Raw genomic sequence first — 14,728 nt, forward strand, 5'->3', positions numbered from 1 at the left:
GGGATGGGGGCCGCGTGGAAGAAGGATGAGGCCGGAGGGGGGGCGGCCGGAGAGAAGGGGCTGGGGGCTGGAGGCCGAGCGGGGAGGGAGGAAGAGGAGGCGGGTTCGGTGGGGGCGGGGAGCGGGGCGGGGCGCAGCCGGTACAAAGCCCGGGCGGGAGCGGGGCGGCCTCATTCATCGTGCACGGCATGGCCGGGGGCGGCGGCGCGGAGCGGGCCCGGGCCGGGGGGCTCCTGCCGCCCGCCTGCCGCCAGCCCCGCCGCAGGGTGAGCTCCGGGACCGGGCGGGGGGGGGGGTCGGAGGGGGGCGGGGGGCGCCTCCCCGCCGTGCTAACGCCGAGCCCGCTTGCAGGAGAACCGGGAGCGGCTGTCGGTGTGCAGCAAGGTGTGCTACGCCGTCGGGGGGGCCCCCTACCAGATCACGGGCTGCGCCCTCGGCTTCTTCCTCCAGATCTACCTCCTGGACGTGGCGCAGGTACGGGGGGACCGGGGCCGGGGGGGGGGACGACACCGGAGCTCCCTGTGCCGCTTTCTCCGGCAGACGGGAGCGCCCAGTGCGGAGTGGAAGGGAGCGTGTGTCGGTCACGAGGAATCGCGGTCCTACGTGGACGTCGGTGCAAAGGCTGTGGGTTTCCACCAGGTCGGTCCCACGCGTGGAGCCGTGTGACCGCTCCGTGCCTCAGGCTGTGAAATGGGCTTGAGGTGTCCGTCCTGTGGGACGCAGGATCTGTCCCACGAACCCGCAGCGGTCCGGGTTGGTTCGAAACGGGGAGGAAGTGCCCGCGGGGCACCCTCCTGCTGGTTGTGGGGTGGGTTTTAGGGAGATCTGCTCCAAGATGGCAGGAGTTTGGTGTGGAAGGAGTGTGGTGGGGCAGTGCTGGGAGGGACTGGGTCATCATGCTCAAATTCTTCCTTGGGAGAGGCTGAGGGATCCCTCCCCTGCTCCCAAATGGCAGTGGGGTTGTGATACTGTTGGAATGGTCTTGAGGAGTTCAAGAAGGGCAGGTGGGGGTACGGGGGTTTGCACGTCCTGACGCAAGATCTTTGTCCTGCAGTTGGACCCTTTCTACGCCTCTATCATCCTGTTTGTGGGGCGAGCCTGGGATGCCATCACAGATCCCATGGTGGGCTTCTTCATCAGCAAATCATCATGGACCCGCTTTGGCCGCCTCATGCCCTGGTAAGAGCCGCCTGTAGCACCCTGCGTCCCTGCCTGATGTGTCACAGTGCTTCCGGTCAGCTTTGGGTGTCCCTCGTGTGAGGCTTGCAGGGCAGGACATGTTGCCACCCTATCTCATCCAGGTGAGGTGCTAAGCACCCCAAAAAGCCCGTGGTGCTGCCAACAGCTGGGCTTTCAAGTCTGTGTGCCTGTTATTCTGACTGGTCCCAAGCTGTCCCAGTACAAGCTGGCTCTGGCTCTCTTCTGTGTCACTGCGCCTGCAGCAGCTCCAGCCTCCCTGAGAGCTGCCCTGATGCCATGCTCCGATGTTGGACTTTATTCCTGCAGTGGCTGCTGAGCCCTGGCTGGTGGCAGGGCCACGTCGCCAGCAGAGCAGGTGGCATCGCAGCCGTAGGGAGGAGGGATGGGGGGGTGAGCGCGATCCATGTGTGGTGGTGGGGTGCTGGCTGACAGTCACGAGGATGCTCTCCTGGCAGAAAAACAGCTGTCATGGATCTGGGTGTCAGCATGTGGGTGCTTCCTCTGCCCTTAGGAGCAGGGTGCTGAGCAAAGGGATGCCTGAGGGAACTGGAGCAGACGGAACAGGGTTTGTGAAGCCCTGAAGAGCTCGTGCCTGCACCCAGGGCAGACTTAGGATGTCCTTAAACACCTGCCTGTGTGTGGACAGGGACCATTGCAGGGAGTTAATGCCTAAGCATGGATGTGGTGGTGTGTGCTGTGCTAAAATAACCCATGTCCTGGGTGCCTGTGGCATTGCTGAAATACAATGCAGAAAAAGGGGTGGGCATGGGGGGAGTGGAATTAGAGGGACACAGTCCTTTCCCCTGCAGATTATACCCTCTGCTTCCGGGCTTTCCTGGAATAGCTCTGGGCAGTGGCAGTCGGCTGTTGTTAAAGCCAGACTCCATGCGTGGCCTGAAATAGCTTCTCTGCAGCCGTATGTGTGGTGGGGTCTGGGGTCTAGAGATTAGAGCAGAGCTGCCTGCGTGGAGCCACCTGGATCTGCAGGCAGGGCTGCGTGGGATAGCCGCGCGCTCGGATGGCTGCTGCAACTCTGCTCTCTGTAATCTTGCGTCCTCGAGGCAGGGGGTGGGGATGGAGCGGCTGCATTCCTCCAAATGGCTTCTGCTTTGTTAAAATTAGCTAGAGCTTTTGACTTGCACTGGGCCCCTCAGCAGTGCCAGAGCAGCCGGCTGTGAGGAGCTTGCTCCTGTTGTACATGGCTCAAGGGCAACCAGCTGAGTCTAATTTGGACGGAGCTGAGCTGAGTTTAAACCTCTCAAACTCAGGGTTTGTTGGCTGGGGTAAGGCTGGCTGCGTGGGGCTTCACAGCCCCAGGCTGGTGTGGCTGTGGAGCTGCTCTCTGCCTCAGTTTCCCTCCGTGCAAAGCCAGGAGCCGCAGGTGCTGCAGGACACGGCTGTGGGGTGGCCTCAGAGGCTGCTGCCTGACCCCAATCCTCGGCACCCATGAGGTGACCCTGTGTAACCCCTCTGCCTGTGAGGGTTTATTGTTCAAAGTTTCTGCCAGGCTCTGAAGGGTCTGATCTGTGAGGCTGAGCCCCAGTCAGCTGCTGGCAGCTCTAGCTCAAAGCTTGGGGCTGCTCCAGCCCCTTGGAAGTGAGAGGAGACCTTCCCTGAGGGCCATCACCTCTCTCCTTTTCAGTTCTTTCTTCTTCTTTTTGGCCCATTTTGTCCCAGCAGCTCATCCACTGGCTGCCTCCTCCTGTCCCCAGGCCTCGGGGACTGCGCTTTACCCCTAGCCCATTTCCTTGATCACCTCAGACTTCCTAGTGACTGAACTTTTCCGTGATGTGCTGGTGATTGAAGAGCCTTGCCTTTGACCTTCCTTCTCCGGTGCAGCAGCCGTTTGCAAACAGTTAACCGCCAGGCTGCGAGGGGGTGTGAGCCGCCGCACAAAGGAACACACCATCGCTCCGCGGCCAATGAGCGGGCGAACGCGTCACCGCCGCCGCGTCTTAACCACCTCAGCCTCGGTCAGGGGTAACTCGCAGTCACTTGTCAGCCGCTGGCCAGGGCTCAGCACCCTGGCGCTGGGGTGGGCCCACGGGGCATTGGCGCACACAACGTGCGAGCGTTGCCGCCCGCGGCAAGTCTGACGTCGTTCCTGCTGCGCGGTGACTCATTCGAAATTTCCCTTGGTTCCACGTAGCGTGAGCCGATAAGCACGCGGGAGAAGAGTGGCGGAGCCAACTTCCCTCTTTACTCCCCCCACCGGGATGACATGCGCATGGAAAAATGTGCATGTGTTGCGTCCTGTGCAATGCCTCTGCCGGCTCTCCATCCATGGAGATTCAGCTTCTTGCTCTCTTCCCATCTGTCCCCTCCCCCACCACCCGCCCAACTTTAAATTTAAAACTTTCCGTTCTGTATGTCAGCCCTGACGGAAAGATCTCGCTGTACCCTGGCAATGGAGTGGCAGAGGGCCAGCCCTGACTGCATGGCTCTGTCCCGTGTCCGGTTCTGCTGGCTTCATTCCAGGATGCAGCTTCCGTCCAGTAGTTTGTGGAGCGCAGGGTGCTTGCAAATCCCCAGGCAAAATCAGTCTCCTAAACAGATGTGGATGCAACCTCAACACCTGGCTTGCTTCCCTCCAGGAGGAGGAATTCCTCCTGTCCCCTCCTGAGTGATGGGGGGACCTGGGTGCTTGTGGTGGTCTCTGGCTGCTGGTGCAGGGTAGAGCTGTTCCCCTTTTGGGTTGCAGCAGGACAAGGGTTGTGAGATGTGCTGGATGAAGGGGAGAGATGCTCTGTGTGGCTTCCTGCTGCGATCACCCTCACTCGCTGGTCCTCCTGGGACCACTGCCAAGGCCCAGCGCTTGAGCAATCCCCTCTGCTCCTCTCTTGTGCTTTTCATCCCGTGTCCCTGTGCCCACAGCTCCAAGAAGCTGGGCAGCCTGCTTCTTGGCATGCCCTATCCCTGCAGCAGAACAGAGGTGACCCTGGGACCAGGGCTCGAGGGAGGGCTGGCAGCGAAGCCAAGCTGGTGAGAGGCATTTGTCTGCTGGGCCCGTGGGGTTGGGGAGCAGGCTGTGCTTGCCTGGCTGCTCCCCAGCCCTTGCTGGGATAAGGGAGGTGATTCCATCCTGCTGAACATGCAGTAGTGCTGTCTGGGGGAGAGGTTGGAGCTGGGAGTGAAAGCTGAAGGCAGGAGTGGATCAATTCCTGCTGTCAAAGCAGGGATGTCTGCTTTTGCAAATAAAGCTCTTCCCCCTTCCCACTGTGCGAGATCTGAGCTGCTGCCTTCAGCCTGGTCTGAACCACCCCTGTGGCAACCACCTCCTATCCAAGTGTTGGAGCAGGGTGGGCCACCCCAGGGCAGCTCAGGGGCCTCCAAAGTCAGATGCCTGAACCCCACTGGACATGTGGCAGTGGGAAGAGCCAGGCTGGTGGGTTTGCCCAGGCACTGTGTGCCCACAAGGCTAACACTGTGTTCTCCCAAAGGATCATCTTCTCCACCCCGTTTGCTGTCATCTCCTACTTTCTGATCTGGTTTGTGCCGGACATATCCACAGGCCAAGTGATGTGGTACCTCATCTTCTACTGTATCTTCCAGACCCTTGTGACGGTGAGCTGGGCTCTGCACACACCAGGGCTGGTGGGTGAGGGATGGAGAGGATGAATCCCTGCCTTCACCTAGCTGAGCTATGTAGAGGGACAGGTTCCCATCCCTGAGCTAATTCTCCTTGTGCCGTTGCAGTGCTTCCATGTGCCCTACTCAGCGCTGACCATGTTCATCAGCAGGGAGCAGAGCGAGCGGGACTCAGCCACCGCCTACCGTAAGAGTACTTCCCTGCCTTCCTTGCCATGGTTGGGGGCAGCTGGTGCCCAGCTCCTTTGCAGCTCTCATTGGAGCATGATCCTCGTCCAGATGCCTTGCTGGAAGGGTTCATTTGATCACACCCTACCCCAAAGATGGTGTGTGATGAACATCATTCAGGGCTTGAATTGCAGCTGGTCCAGCTCTTCCCATTCCTCTTCCCTGGCTCCTCCAGCAGACATCCTTGTCTAGTCTGGTGAGAGCTGGGCTGATGGAGAGATGGTCCCTGTTAAGGCCAAGCATCTGAAGCAGATGATGGGGATCCAGGCTCCCAGGTCTTTCCTCCTGCTCATACAGCAGTGGGAGCAGCATGACCAAGTCTTGGCTTTGCTCTGTGCCTCAGTTTCCCTAGTAAACATTCCTTCCCTGTGTAGTGCAGGCTTTATCACATGGTGATTTGGCAGGAGCTGTAGGAGAGCTGGATGGGCCCATTTCTCCTGGTGAAGGGCAATGGGTTACAGCTGGGGAGGCTCTGCTGTGGAGAAGGGTTTTGCACCTGTGCCCAAAGGTGCTTAGTCCAGCTGGCCTCTCCCTCCAGGTATGACAGTGGAAGTGCTGGGTACTGTGCTGGGCACTGCGATCCAGGGCCAGATCGTGGGCAATGTGGTTACTCCCTGCATCGAGACCCCTCTCTTCATTGGCAAGACCAACTCCTCGGTGGCCATGGAGGAGCTAAACATGACCCATGACACTGGGTTGCTCACAGACACGGTAAGCTGGGGAGACCTGCTGGTATCCCCTGCCACACTCTCCTTGCCTTTTTGATCAGGCTGGCTCCTGGGACGAGCCCCCTCCCTCACCGCTCCCTCTTTTGCACAGAGGAATGCCTACATGATTGCTGCGGGGGTCATCGGGGGACTCTACATCCTCTGTGCTGTGATCCTGTCGGCGGGTGTGCGGGAGAAGAGAGGTGAGGCTTGAGACATGATGGAATACTCTGGACTTGTGGAAACACTGTGGCTCCTGCCAGCGGCTCCTCAGGGCCCTGGCTGAGCTCTCAGCACCTTGTTCATGGGTCAAGTGTCAGAGGAGTGGGGCAGGTAGAGCTGAGGACTGAGTATGGGGGCCTAGGGAAGGTGCTGCAGAAGGCCAGAGCATCTCCAGGGTATGTTACAGCACAGCCCTGAGGACTTAGCTCCCTGCTCTGCACTGTTAGAGATAACATTTATCTTGCAGCTTTGTCTGGCCAAGGTTGCTAGTGCCAGCTAGGGCATCCCAGGGTGAGGTGATATCCAAAGTCCAGTAGCTTTTATTCTTCTCCCACTGTTTTGTGACAAGCTCTGCTTATTCCAGTCGAATCAGCCAGGCCATCCTCCCCTCTCTGTGGGCCTGAGGGACCCCTGTGTGAGGGCAGGGAGGTCCCTGCAGGCACTGCCTTGACTCCCTTGGGGTGGGATGCTGCAGGTGGGCAGGGGCTTATGCAGGGTGCTCAGCAGCAGCCATGAGGCACTGCGCCCCTTGCACCCAGGGGTGCCATTTCAGTGGCTCTAACAATGGGCTGATTTGCTCTGTTCCCCAGAGGGCTCTGAGCTCCGGTCGGATGAGCCTGTCTCCTTCTTCCGGGGGCTGAAGCTGGTGATGAACCATGGTGCCTACATCAAGCTCATTGCTGGCTTCCTCTTCACCTCGCTGGCCTTCATGGTAAGCACAGCTGGGCTTGAAAGATGAGGGAGAGGGAAGCTTGGAGATGGCTGGGGGATGAGCAGTGTAGGGCCCAAACAAGATCCCGGTGGGCTGGGAGCATGTGAGGTGGCAGCTCAATGAGCTGGAGCTGCCCGGGGCACAGGAAGGATGTGGCCTCGTGCCCTCGGATGGGTCGGCGAATGGCCGCTTTCTTCGCCTGCTCGTGCTTTGGGCATAGCCTTGCAAGGAGGAGCACGTGTCTCTGGGGTGGTTGGGGTGCCTGTCCCCCCCTAACTGCTGTCTACCTCCTCTGCAGCTGCTGGAGGGCAACTTTGCCCTCTTCTGCACCTACACCCTGGGCTTCCGCAACGAGTTCCAGAACATACTCCTAGCCATCATGGTGTGTATTGCCCTGTCCTGGAGCCCCCTGGGGCCGAGACTGCAGTGGGTGCATGCTGTGGGATCCCCCGGGCCCTCCCCAGGAGCTGGCATGGGATGGGTGCTCCATGGGCTGAGGGGAGGGAGGCCATGGGGCTGTGATAGTCCACCGTGGGGACAGTGACCGAAGGTCCCCTGGGAGAAGGGAAGGGAGAAGGAGCTGCCAAATGTCCTGCAAAGGCCGGGTGAGTTGGCAGGAACAGCGAGGCCTTTGTTCCTGTGTGAAGGCGGTCAGAGACAGAGGAGACCAGGAGCCGTGGGGGCCTTTTGTCCAAATCCTGCCACTTATCTCCCTTCCCCCTGCCTCAAGAAAAGGATCTCAGTGTTCACTGCCAGGAAGATGGAGCAAAACAGCTCCTTGAGAGCACTTTCCAGCTTGCTTTGTCCCTGGGAGCCCTTCCCACCCTCCCTGCTCGATGGGGTGGAGAGGTCCACAGTGCCAAGGTCCCCACAGAGCCTGGGTCTTGGGCATGCTGTGTGCAGGCAGCAGCAACAAGATCAGGTCCCTACCTAGCAGTGAGGATCGAGTCAGGTCCTCCCTCTGTTTGGGCGGGTGTGCCGGCTCCTGCCAGGTGCCCTGAGGGTGGTGGTGCCGGGTGCCAGGGTGCTCCGCACCCGTGGAGGAGGTGGCCCCACACGCCTGCTCCAATTGTGAGCTTTCCTTCCCAGAAGCGGAGGCAGGTGAGGGATGGGGTGAGGGCAGGAGTAGGCAGCGGGGTTGCGTGACAGCCCCAGGAACATGTAGAAAGCAGAGGTGCTGCAAAAATCTGGAAACGTGATAGGGAAGGCTGTGGCCAGGAGCTGCTCCTTGCTAGAAAGAGCTTTCTCCCAGAGAAGAGCCCAGCCAGTAAGTGACACCACGACCCCCTTCTCTTCCCGTAGCTCTCAGCCACCTTGACCATTCCCTTCTGGCAGTGGTTCCTTACCCGCTTTGGGAAGAAGACTGCTGTCTACGTGGGCATCTCGGTGAGTGGGTCCCCTTAAGTGCAGAGGTGCATGTAAGGATGGTGTTTCCCACGTGGGGTGAGCAGAGCTGTGTCCCCCCCAAGAGGGCCTGGAGCTGGGCAGGGGCTGCTGCTGGTTTAGTGCCTGTCCCTCGTCCTGCTATTTGTGCTGTCACGGATGTGGCCAAGGCCACTGGAAATGGCCACTGCGGGGCTCTGGGAGGAAGGCTGCACTGCTTCCCTGGCTGTCACTGTGGTCAGAGGGCTGGTGTGCATGGGAGGGAAGGGGAAAGGCCAAGGGGTCTGGGTCAGGCACTGCTGACGCAGCCTGGTTTCTGTCCCCTATCCAGTCTGCCATCCCCTTCCTCACCCTGGTGGCTGTCCTGGACAGTAACCTCATCGTCACCTACATCGTGGCCATTGCAGCTGGGATCAGTGTCGCAGCTGCCTTCCTTCTGCCCTGGTGAGTATGAAGTCCTGGTGCTCTCAGCACTGCACCCTGAGAGCTGGGCAAAGTGCTTCCAGGGCCTGCTGGAGTGGTTGGAACTCCCTCGGAGGCCTTTTTGTAATGTTTTCAGCCCAAGATGGGGCACTTGGAGGGAAATCCTCTCAGCAGGGGGAGGAGGTGCTTTGTTGGCTCTGTCCTAGTGTTCACCATTCCTCTCTGCACAGGTCCATGCTCCCAGATGTCATAGATGACTTCAAGCTGCAGCACCCTGACTCCCACAGCCATGAAGCCATCTTCTTCTCCTTCTATGTCTTCTTCACCAAGTTTGCCTCTGGGGTCTCCCTGGGCATCTCCACACTCAGCTTAGAGTGAGTTTTTGCATGGGAGCTGAGGAGAAGGAGGGAGGGAGGCCAATCTGGTACCTCTGCATCCAGGCATCTCTCCTTCCCAAGGGCTGGGAGGGAGGTGGAGGGGTCTAGACCCAGCTGTGGCTTCACAAACCTGTACCTGCAGGAGACAAGTTTGTCTCCTACAAACTCAGTTTCTGTTGCCTGAAGGTTCTTTTCTGTCTGCAGCTTTGCAGGGTACCAGACCCGGGGCTGCTCCCAGCCCAGTGAGGTGAACTTCACGCTGAAGATGCTGGTGTCAGCTGTGCCCGTGGGGCTGATCCTGCTGGGCCTGCTCCTGTTCAAGCTGTACCCCATCAATGAGGAGAAGCGGAAGAAAAACAAGAAAGCCCTGCAGGACTTAAGGTAAGTGTTGGCTTGTGCTATGGAGGTAGCAAGCACGGCATGCCAGCAGGGTGTGTGGAGGCAGGATCAGGCCCAGACGGGTTGGGACACACTGTGACTTGTCCAAGAATCCTCCAGGAGCCTGGGTGGTGGGGTGAGGGAAGGGCTGACTTGTTTTCCCAATCCGGACTTCCAAAGAGATGGCGTGAAGTGTTTGAGATTAACAGGGAACCCGCCCCAGTTGCTAAATAAAACTTGTTTGGGGACTCTGCAAGGTGGTGACGTCCCTCTCAAGCCCTTTAGAGGCTCCTATGCTCCAAGGCACAGGTCTGTTTGGAGGCATGGCTTGCTCCATTGTGGCTCACTCCATGTCTCCTCCCCAACTCTTTGCCCCCAGGGAGGAAAGCAACAGCAGCTCGGAGTCGGACAACACAGAACTAGCCAGCATCGTGTGACCCCAGACTGGGTCTGTCTGCTCACACCAGTGCTCTCCGAGGGGCTCGGGGCCCGGACCAGCCTCGTGCCACTGTAAGTGTGCGCTGTCGAGTGCCTGAGAGAAGCTGTGCAGAGCATCGACCAACTCGAACACGGGATCTGTGCTGTTCTTGTGCCTTCCACGGGATCCACAGAGCACTAGTAGTGTACATTACACGAATTGACCCTGTGGTACTTGGGTGCCTCAAGAGAATCAAGCACTATTCCCTGCTGGGTCCTGGAGAGCAGAAAAGCCTGGAGTGGGATCCTGTTGCTTGTAACACTCGTGCCCGCTGCCTGTCTGTGCCCAGCCCATGTGGGGCCGATCGCCTGCGGAACTGGGGGTAATGGTTAGTGTACATTACACTGTCAATGTGACCGCGCCAAGGACGTGAGCTCACCTCTGCTGTCTGTACCCATGACACTAATTTGGAAAGCTGTTCCATTTTTTTATAGTTAACTTAATTATGTAAATATAAAACTTTCATTTGTATATATCTGTACAGAAACTGAACTCAAGGACTTAATATTAATTTACATAAAAGTAGTCAGCAGTGTGGGTGTGGAATATTTTTTTGTTTGGCTGCTTTTTTTGGTGGATGTCAGCAAGGCCAGGGTCCCTTTACATGCCACAGGGCGCAGGATTGACTTCCCCTGAGCCAAAGGTGCAGGAATGCCGTAATCCAGGCAGGCAGCCGTGCCCAGCAGCCCCTTACCCCCGTGTGGCTCCTTGCTCGGTGCCTGCACCGCAGCAACCCAACAAAGGCTCTATTATTTTCTCCGTTTCAAGAGGGAATGGGGGTGGAGGGAGGAATGAAATGAAAGTGCTGGCTGCAGAGATTGTGAACCCAGGGCTGGAAACAGGAGAGGCAGCTGGGGCATGGAGAGAAAGGGAATGTGGGCTGTGGGTGACACTCAACACTTTCTTCCAGGGCAGTGCTGAGCGAGGGCTAATCTTTGTGGATATTTATACCTTGCTCTTGCATTCCCCTCTCCACAGCAGAAATGGGGACCCTCCCTGGCCCACGGGAGTAGTGGCAGCAAGCGTAATGCAGAGGGGGAACGCAGCACAAGGAGGATGTGCCAGAGATGAAGCAGCCACCCATATGGTTGGGGCAAATCCCCAGTGTGAGGGGACTGTGCTAGCACTGCTGCTCTGTCCCCATGGCCACTGCACTGGGGGACAGTGTGTTAAGCACATCTGTCCCACCAAGAAATTTGTGGGGTCGGTGCCCGAGTTGAGAGCAGAGGGGGCTTGGGGGAAGGATGGCTCATCCTTTGTTCCACATTTGGGTACAAAGGACTGGAATGAGGATGGGGGTTTTAAAAATAGCCAGAGGGATTAGACCTTAGCTGTGAATGCTTAACTGGACCCTGCTCTGCCACCAGGGTGAGGATCATGGAAAGAAGCAGAAGGGATGATGCAAGGAGGCTGGGAGCTGGCCCTGTGCTGAGCAGAGGGCAGCAGGCAGTGCTAGCCTTGGCCTGGGTGCTCCCTGCCCCAGAGATGGAGCTTGCAGCAGATGACGGAGGGCAGGATGAAGCCAGGGCTCTCAAGCCCCTGTGGCAGGGCAGGTAGCTGCCATGTGCACCCTCTGTGAGAGGAGGAGGAGGGCAGCAGCCCTCCAGCGAAGCACAGAGCTCGAGACCGTTGCAAGTGTGTTGACCCCTGCCCTGCTCCTGGCTGGGTTTGCGATGGGTCATCCTGGCTGTTGCTGAGAGCTGGCTGCCTCCGAGGGGTGTGGGCAGCGCTGCTGTCTCCATGGATTTGAAAGATTGTTGCTAGCTTTTCTTTTCAAAGAGTTTCAAGAGAAATCAGGGACATTTTATTCTTTGCCTCCTCTTTTTTTTGGCTCTGCAGGGTTCAAGGAGTCTCTCTGTTCAGGTTTTATGCAGTTGGTTCAAGAGACTAAAGCCACACTGAGCTTGAACTGGGGCTGACATTCTTAGCTGAGCACACCTCTTCTGTTTGAGGCTTTTATGAAAATAGGTGGGGGGAGTGGGGGTGGTGGAAATGACCATGGGAGTTGATAGCACTGAGCCCTGGGCAAAACTCCAGCCTTGGAGCAGAGACCATGTCTTGCTTCAGCTGTGATTACAGAGGGCTTTCACTCCGAGCATGAAGAAATTCTCTCTGGCATGGGACATCTTCCTGGCCAGAACTGCATGGGGAGATGCTGCCAGCACCTACAGCTGGCCTCCAGCAGCAGCTGTGCCATGGCTTAATCCACACTAACCTTGATGATGAAGCAAATGCACCCAAGTGTCCAGGCAGCACTCCCCTGCAGAGCTGGAGTTATGCTGCTGCTGTGTCCTCTGCGCTGGCTGGGTGAGCCACGTGTCGGGGCTGATGTCTGGGCAGAGCTGGCCTTGTGAAATCAAAGCTAGAACATGGAAAATGCAGGGTGTCAGCTGTGTGCTCAGCACCTGCTGAGCCGATGCCCGTAACGGCATACGGGCTGGGGCTGTGCTGCTCGGAAACCATCTGGGAGTGCTGGGAGTCAGGGCTTTCACAGGCTTCCAGGCCAGCTGGGGCAGGGGTTACTGGTCTGGTGGCAGCTGCTTGGGGAGCCTTTTCCCGAGCTAGGGGTGTATTTTTGCCCATGCTGGAAGGGAGCAGAGGGTTTCTGTTCTGCTCAGGGAACCAGTTTGTCTGGCGCCTTTTGTTCACAAGGAAAGAATCTTTCATTGTACGTCGGTGAAGGCGCATGTTAGCGATGGGCAGGGGTGCAGGCCCGTGTCTCAGCACCCAGGGCTTGCTCAGAGAGGAGGGCAGGCTGCTGCGGGCAGCCCTCTCTACTGACACTCGTCAAGGCATGTTAGTGCACCCTGTACCCTTCCCAGGGCCTCTGGTCCAGCTGCAAGGCTCACCACGAGCCCTGGGGAAACCTGCTGGGTGCCAGCACTCCCAGTGCTCCCAGTGGACGTGGCTGAGCCCAGACTGGTGGGCAGCTCTGCCTCTCTTGCAGCACAGAGCTCTCAGAAGGGTGTTTTGGGAGGATGCTGCCCTGGCCACACCACAGGGCAGCACGGAGGTGAGGCAGTGACACGCCATCAGGGCTGGATGTGCCGGGGGAAGGTGGAGATGGGGCTGGGAGGTGATAGGGCACAGCCAAATGTTCACCCCAACCGTGGGGCACCTGTGGAAGGGACAAAACTAAGTAAACATCAGTCATGGCCTCCAAAGGGCACAGGTGAACCTGCAAAATTGGACTTACATCCTCTGTGGAGGGTGGCTTTGCCAAGAGGCAGGTGTTCTCCCCCCTCCTAGATGAGGCAGACAGAAGCAGCAGGAGGGACAGTCCCCAAGGTGACAGCAGCCATGCTGTGTCTGTTTACCCTACGTGGGGGACAAGTGGAAGCGTGAAAAGTTGCTCTTTGTAGAGGGTGAGGAATAACGTCCCTCCTTGTCCCCAGGGAAAGGGCAAAGAGCTTCAGGTTTATCACAGCAGGAAGAGATTTATGAAACTTCCAAACACTTACCCCTTGGCCCCTGGGCTGGAGGGACGTGCCTGCCCCATGCTGCAGCAGAAATCACCCAGGGGTTGTTTTAGACACTTCAAGCTGAACCAAGCACAGGCTCCCACAGAAAGGGGTGTCTGACAGCGCAGCCACCCTGCTGTGCTGGTACAGTCTCCGTGGGGGGCTGGATCAGGGAACAGATCTAGCTGGAAATGAGCTCAGCCTGGGAAGCTCTGGGAGGAAGCAGGATTGCTGGAGCAGGGCTGTGCTTGGGACAGAGGTGCTGGCCAGGGGTCACGGTGACCAGCTCCACCTCCCTGGCATGCTGATCCCCAGGTGGGCTGAGGTCTGTCACCAGCTGGGGAAGGCTGAGTTAACCCAGGGCCAGCCGTGCAGCCCAAGGCGTGCAGGACGGAGGCATGTCCCCAGGGATCACCTTGTCTGTGCCACCTGCCTGAGGTCACTCACTTTGTCTGCAAATAGAGACTGAAGGTTATCGACCTGTTTTGGTGGGCTTTAGTTAATGTTTTGCAAAACCACTGTTTCCAAGGATGTAACTAGCCAAGACGTTGCGGTACGTGGCCAGAAACTGATGGACAGCATGATGGTTTCCTGCTACACCAAAAAAAAAAAATTGCTTTTCCTAGGAATAAAGTTTTAAATTGCTTTGCTGGGAAATGAAATTCTGTGTGCAGGCCAGGACTCAGAGTTAGCCTTAACCAGAGACCATTCAGGGAGCTCTGAAAGCACAGGACTGTGTTTGCTCCTGCAGAGGAGTTGGAGGCTGCTGAGCATCACAGAGACGTGGGCTGGAGCTTGGACAAGTGCCCTCCTCACACCACAACAGAGCAGGGACAAGTACTCTCCTGCGGCTGCAACAAGCCAAAGGGCACTGTCTAGGGGACACAAAGGCATTTTAGCCATTTCATGGCTAAAAAAACAGAAGCAAATATTCCTGTGGTGCTTGGAGGAAAGAGGTCAAGGCACCAACCACCTGGCAACAGCATGGGGAAGCTGTAAGCTTTCTCGTGGAGATAGGGCAGCATCAGCCACAGGCTGGCATGGTTTATGGGCACTGGGATCTCCCACAGAGCACTGACCTGGTTTACAGTCCTCCGGTAAACAGGCAGCTCTTCTGTGACACAGCCTTACCAGGAACTTGATCTTTGTTCCTTCAGGAACCTCGGTCAGCTGAACAGACCCACCCCAGAAGCAAACACACCGGCCTGGGGCTGGGCTGTGATATCCCCAGTAAACAGCACTCTTCCTTTCCCTGTTCCCTGGTTATTTCTAGTTCCTCCCCCAAGTCTTGCTTCCTCCTCGCAGATGCAGCCGGGGAGGACAGCTCTTGCTTATGCACCAGTGAGGCAGGACGTGGCTGGTGCTTCACTGCTGTGACTGTTATAGGATGCTATAAAACATAAGTCATTGGCTGCACAGAAAATATTTTGTATTTTGCATCATTTCAGTTGATCCTGAGGTGTCTGACCATGATGGAGATGCCTGCAAGAGGCAGATCGGGTGTTGGCAGGGTGGAAAACAAGGGAAGAAAACCGGAAAACCAGGCATTGGTGACTGCAGGGATCTGCCTG

At 57.7% G+C, this 14,728-nt stretch overlaps 1 protein-coding gene and 1 long non-coding RNA gene across 2 annotated transcripts; one reads left to right on the forward strand and one right to left on the reverse strand.

Annotated features, from left to right (window-relative positions):
* The first annotated feature begins 151 nt into the window (after positions 1–151).
* Positions 152–10,242, forward strand: MFSD2A (MFSD2 lysolipid transporter A, lysophospholipid). Its single transcript, XM_064471230.1, has 14 exons — positions 152–266; positions 352–474; positions 1,055–1,179; positions 4,641–4,764; positions 4,897–4,975; positions 5,555–5,727; positions 5,836–5,926; positions 6,536–6,657; positions 6,956–7,039; positions 7,960–8,043; positions 8,372–8,484; positions 8,694–8,837; positions 9,045–9,221; positions 9,598–10,242. Exons 1-14 carry the CDS (start codon positions 189–191, stop codon positions 9,653–9,655), a joined length of 1,575 nt encoding a protein of 524 aa, XP_064327300.1. The 5' UTR covers positions 152–188; the 3' UTR covers positions 9,656–10,242.
* On the reverse strand, positions 10,240–13,791 carry LOC135316751 (uncharacterized). The gene is made up of 3 exons (XR_010376005.1): positions 13,158–13,791; positions 12,893–13,014; positions 10,240–12,058 (listed from the first exon to the last, which is right to left on the reverse strand). It is a non-coding gene; the product is annotated as an uncharacterized LOC135316751 (long non-coding RNA).
* Positions 13,792–14,728: the final 937 nt, after the last annotated feature.

This window comes from Phalacrocorax carbo, chromosome 22, assembly GCF_963921805.1.
Source record: "Phalacrocorax carbo chromosome 22, bPhaCar2.1, whole genome shotgun sequence".
Classification (NCBI taxonomy): Eukaryota; Metazoa; Chordata; class Aves; order Suliformes; family Phalacrocoracidae; genus Phalacrocorax; species Phalacrocorax carbo.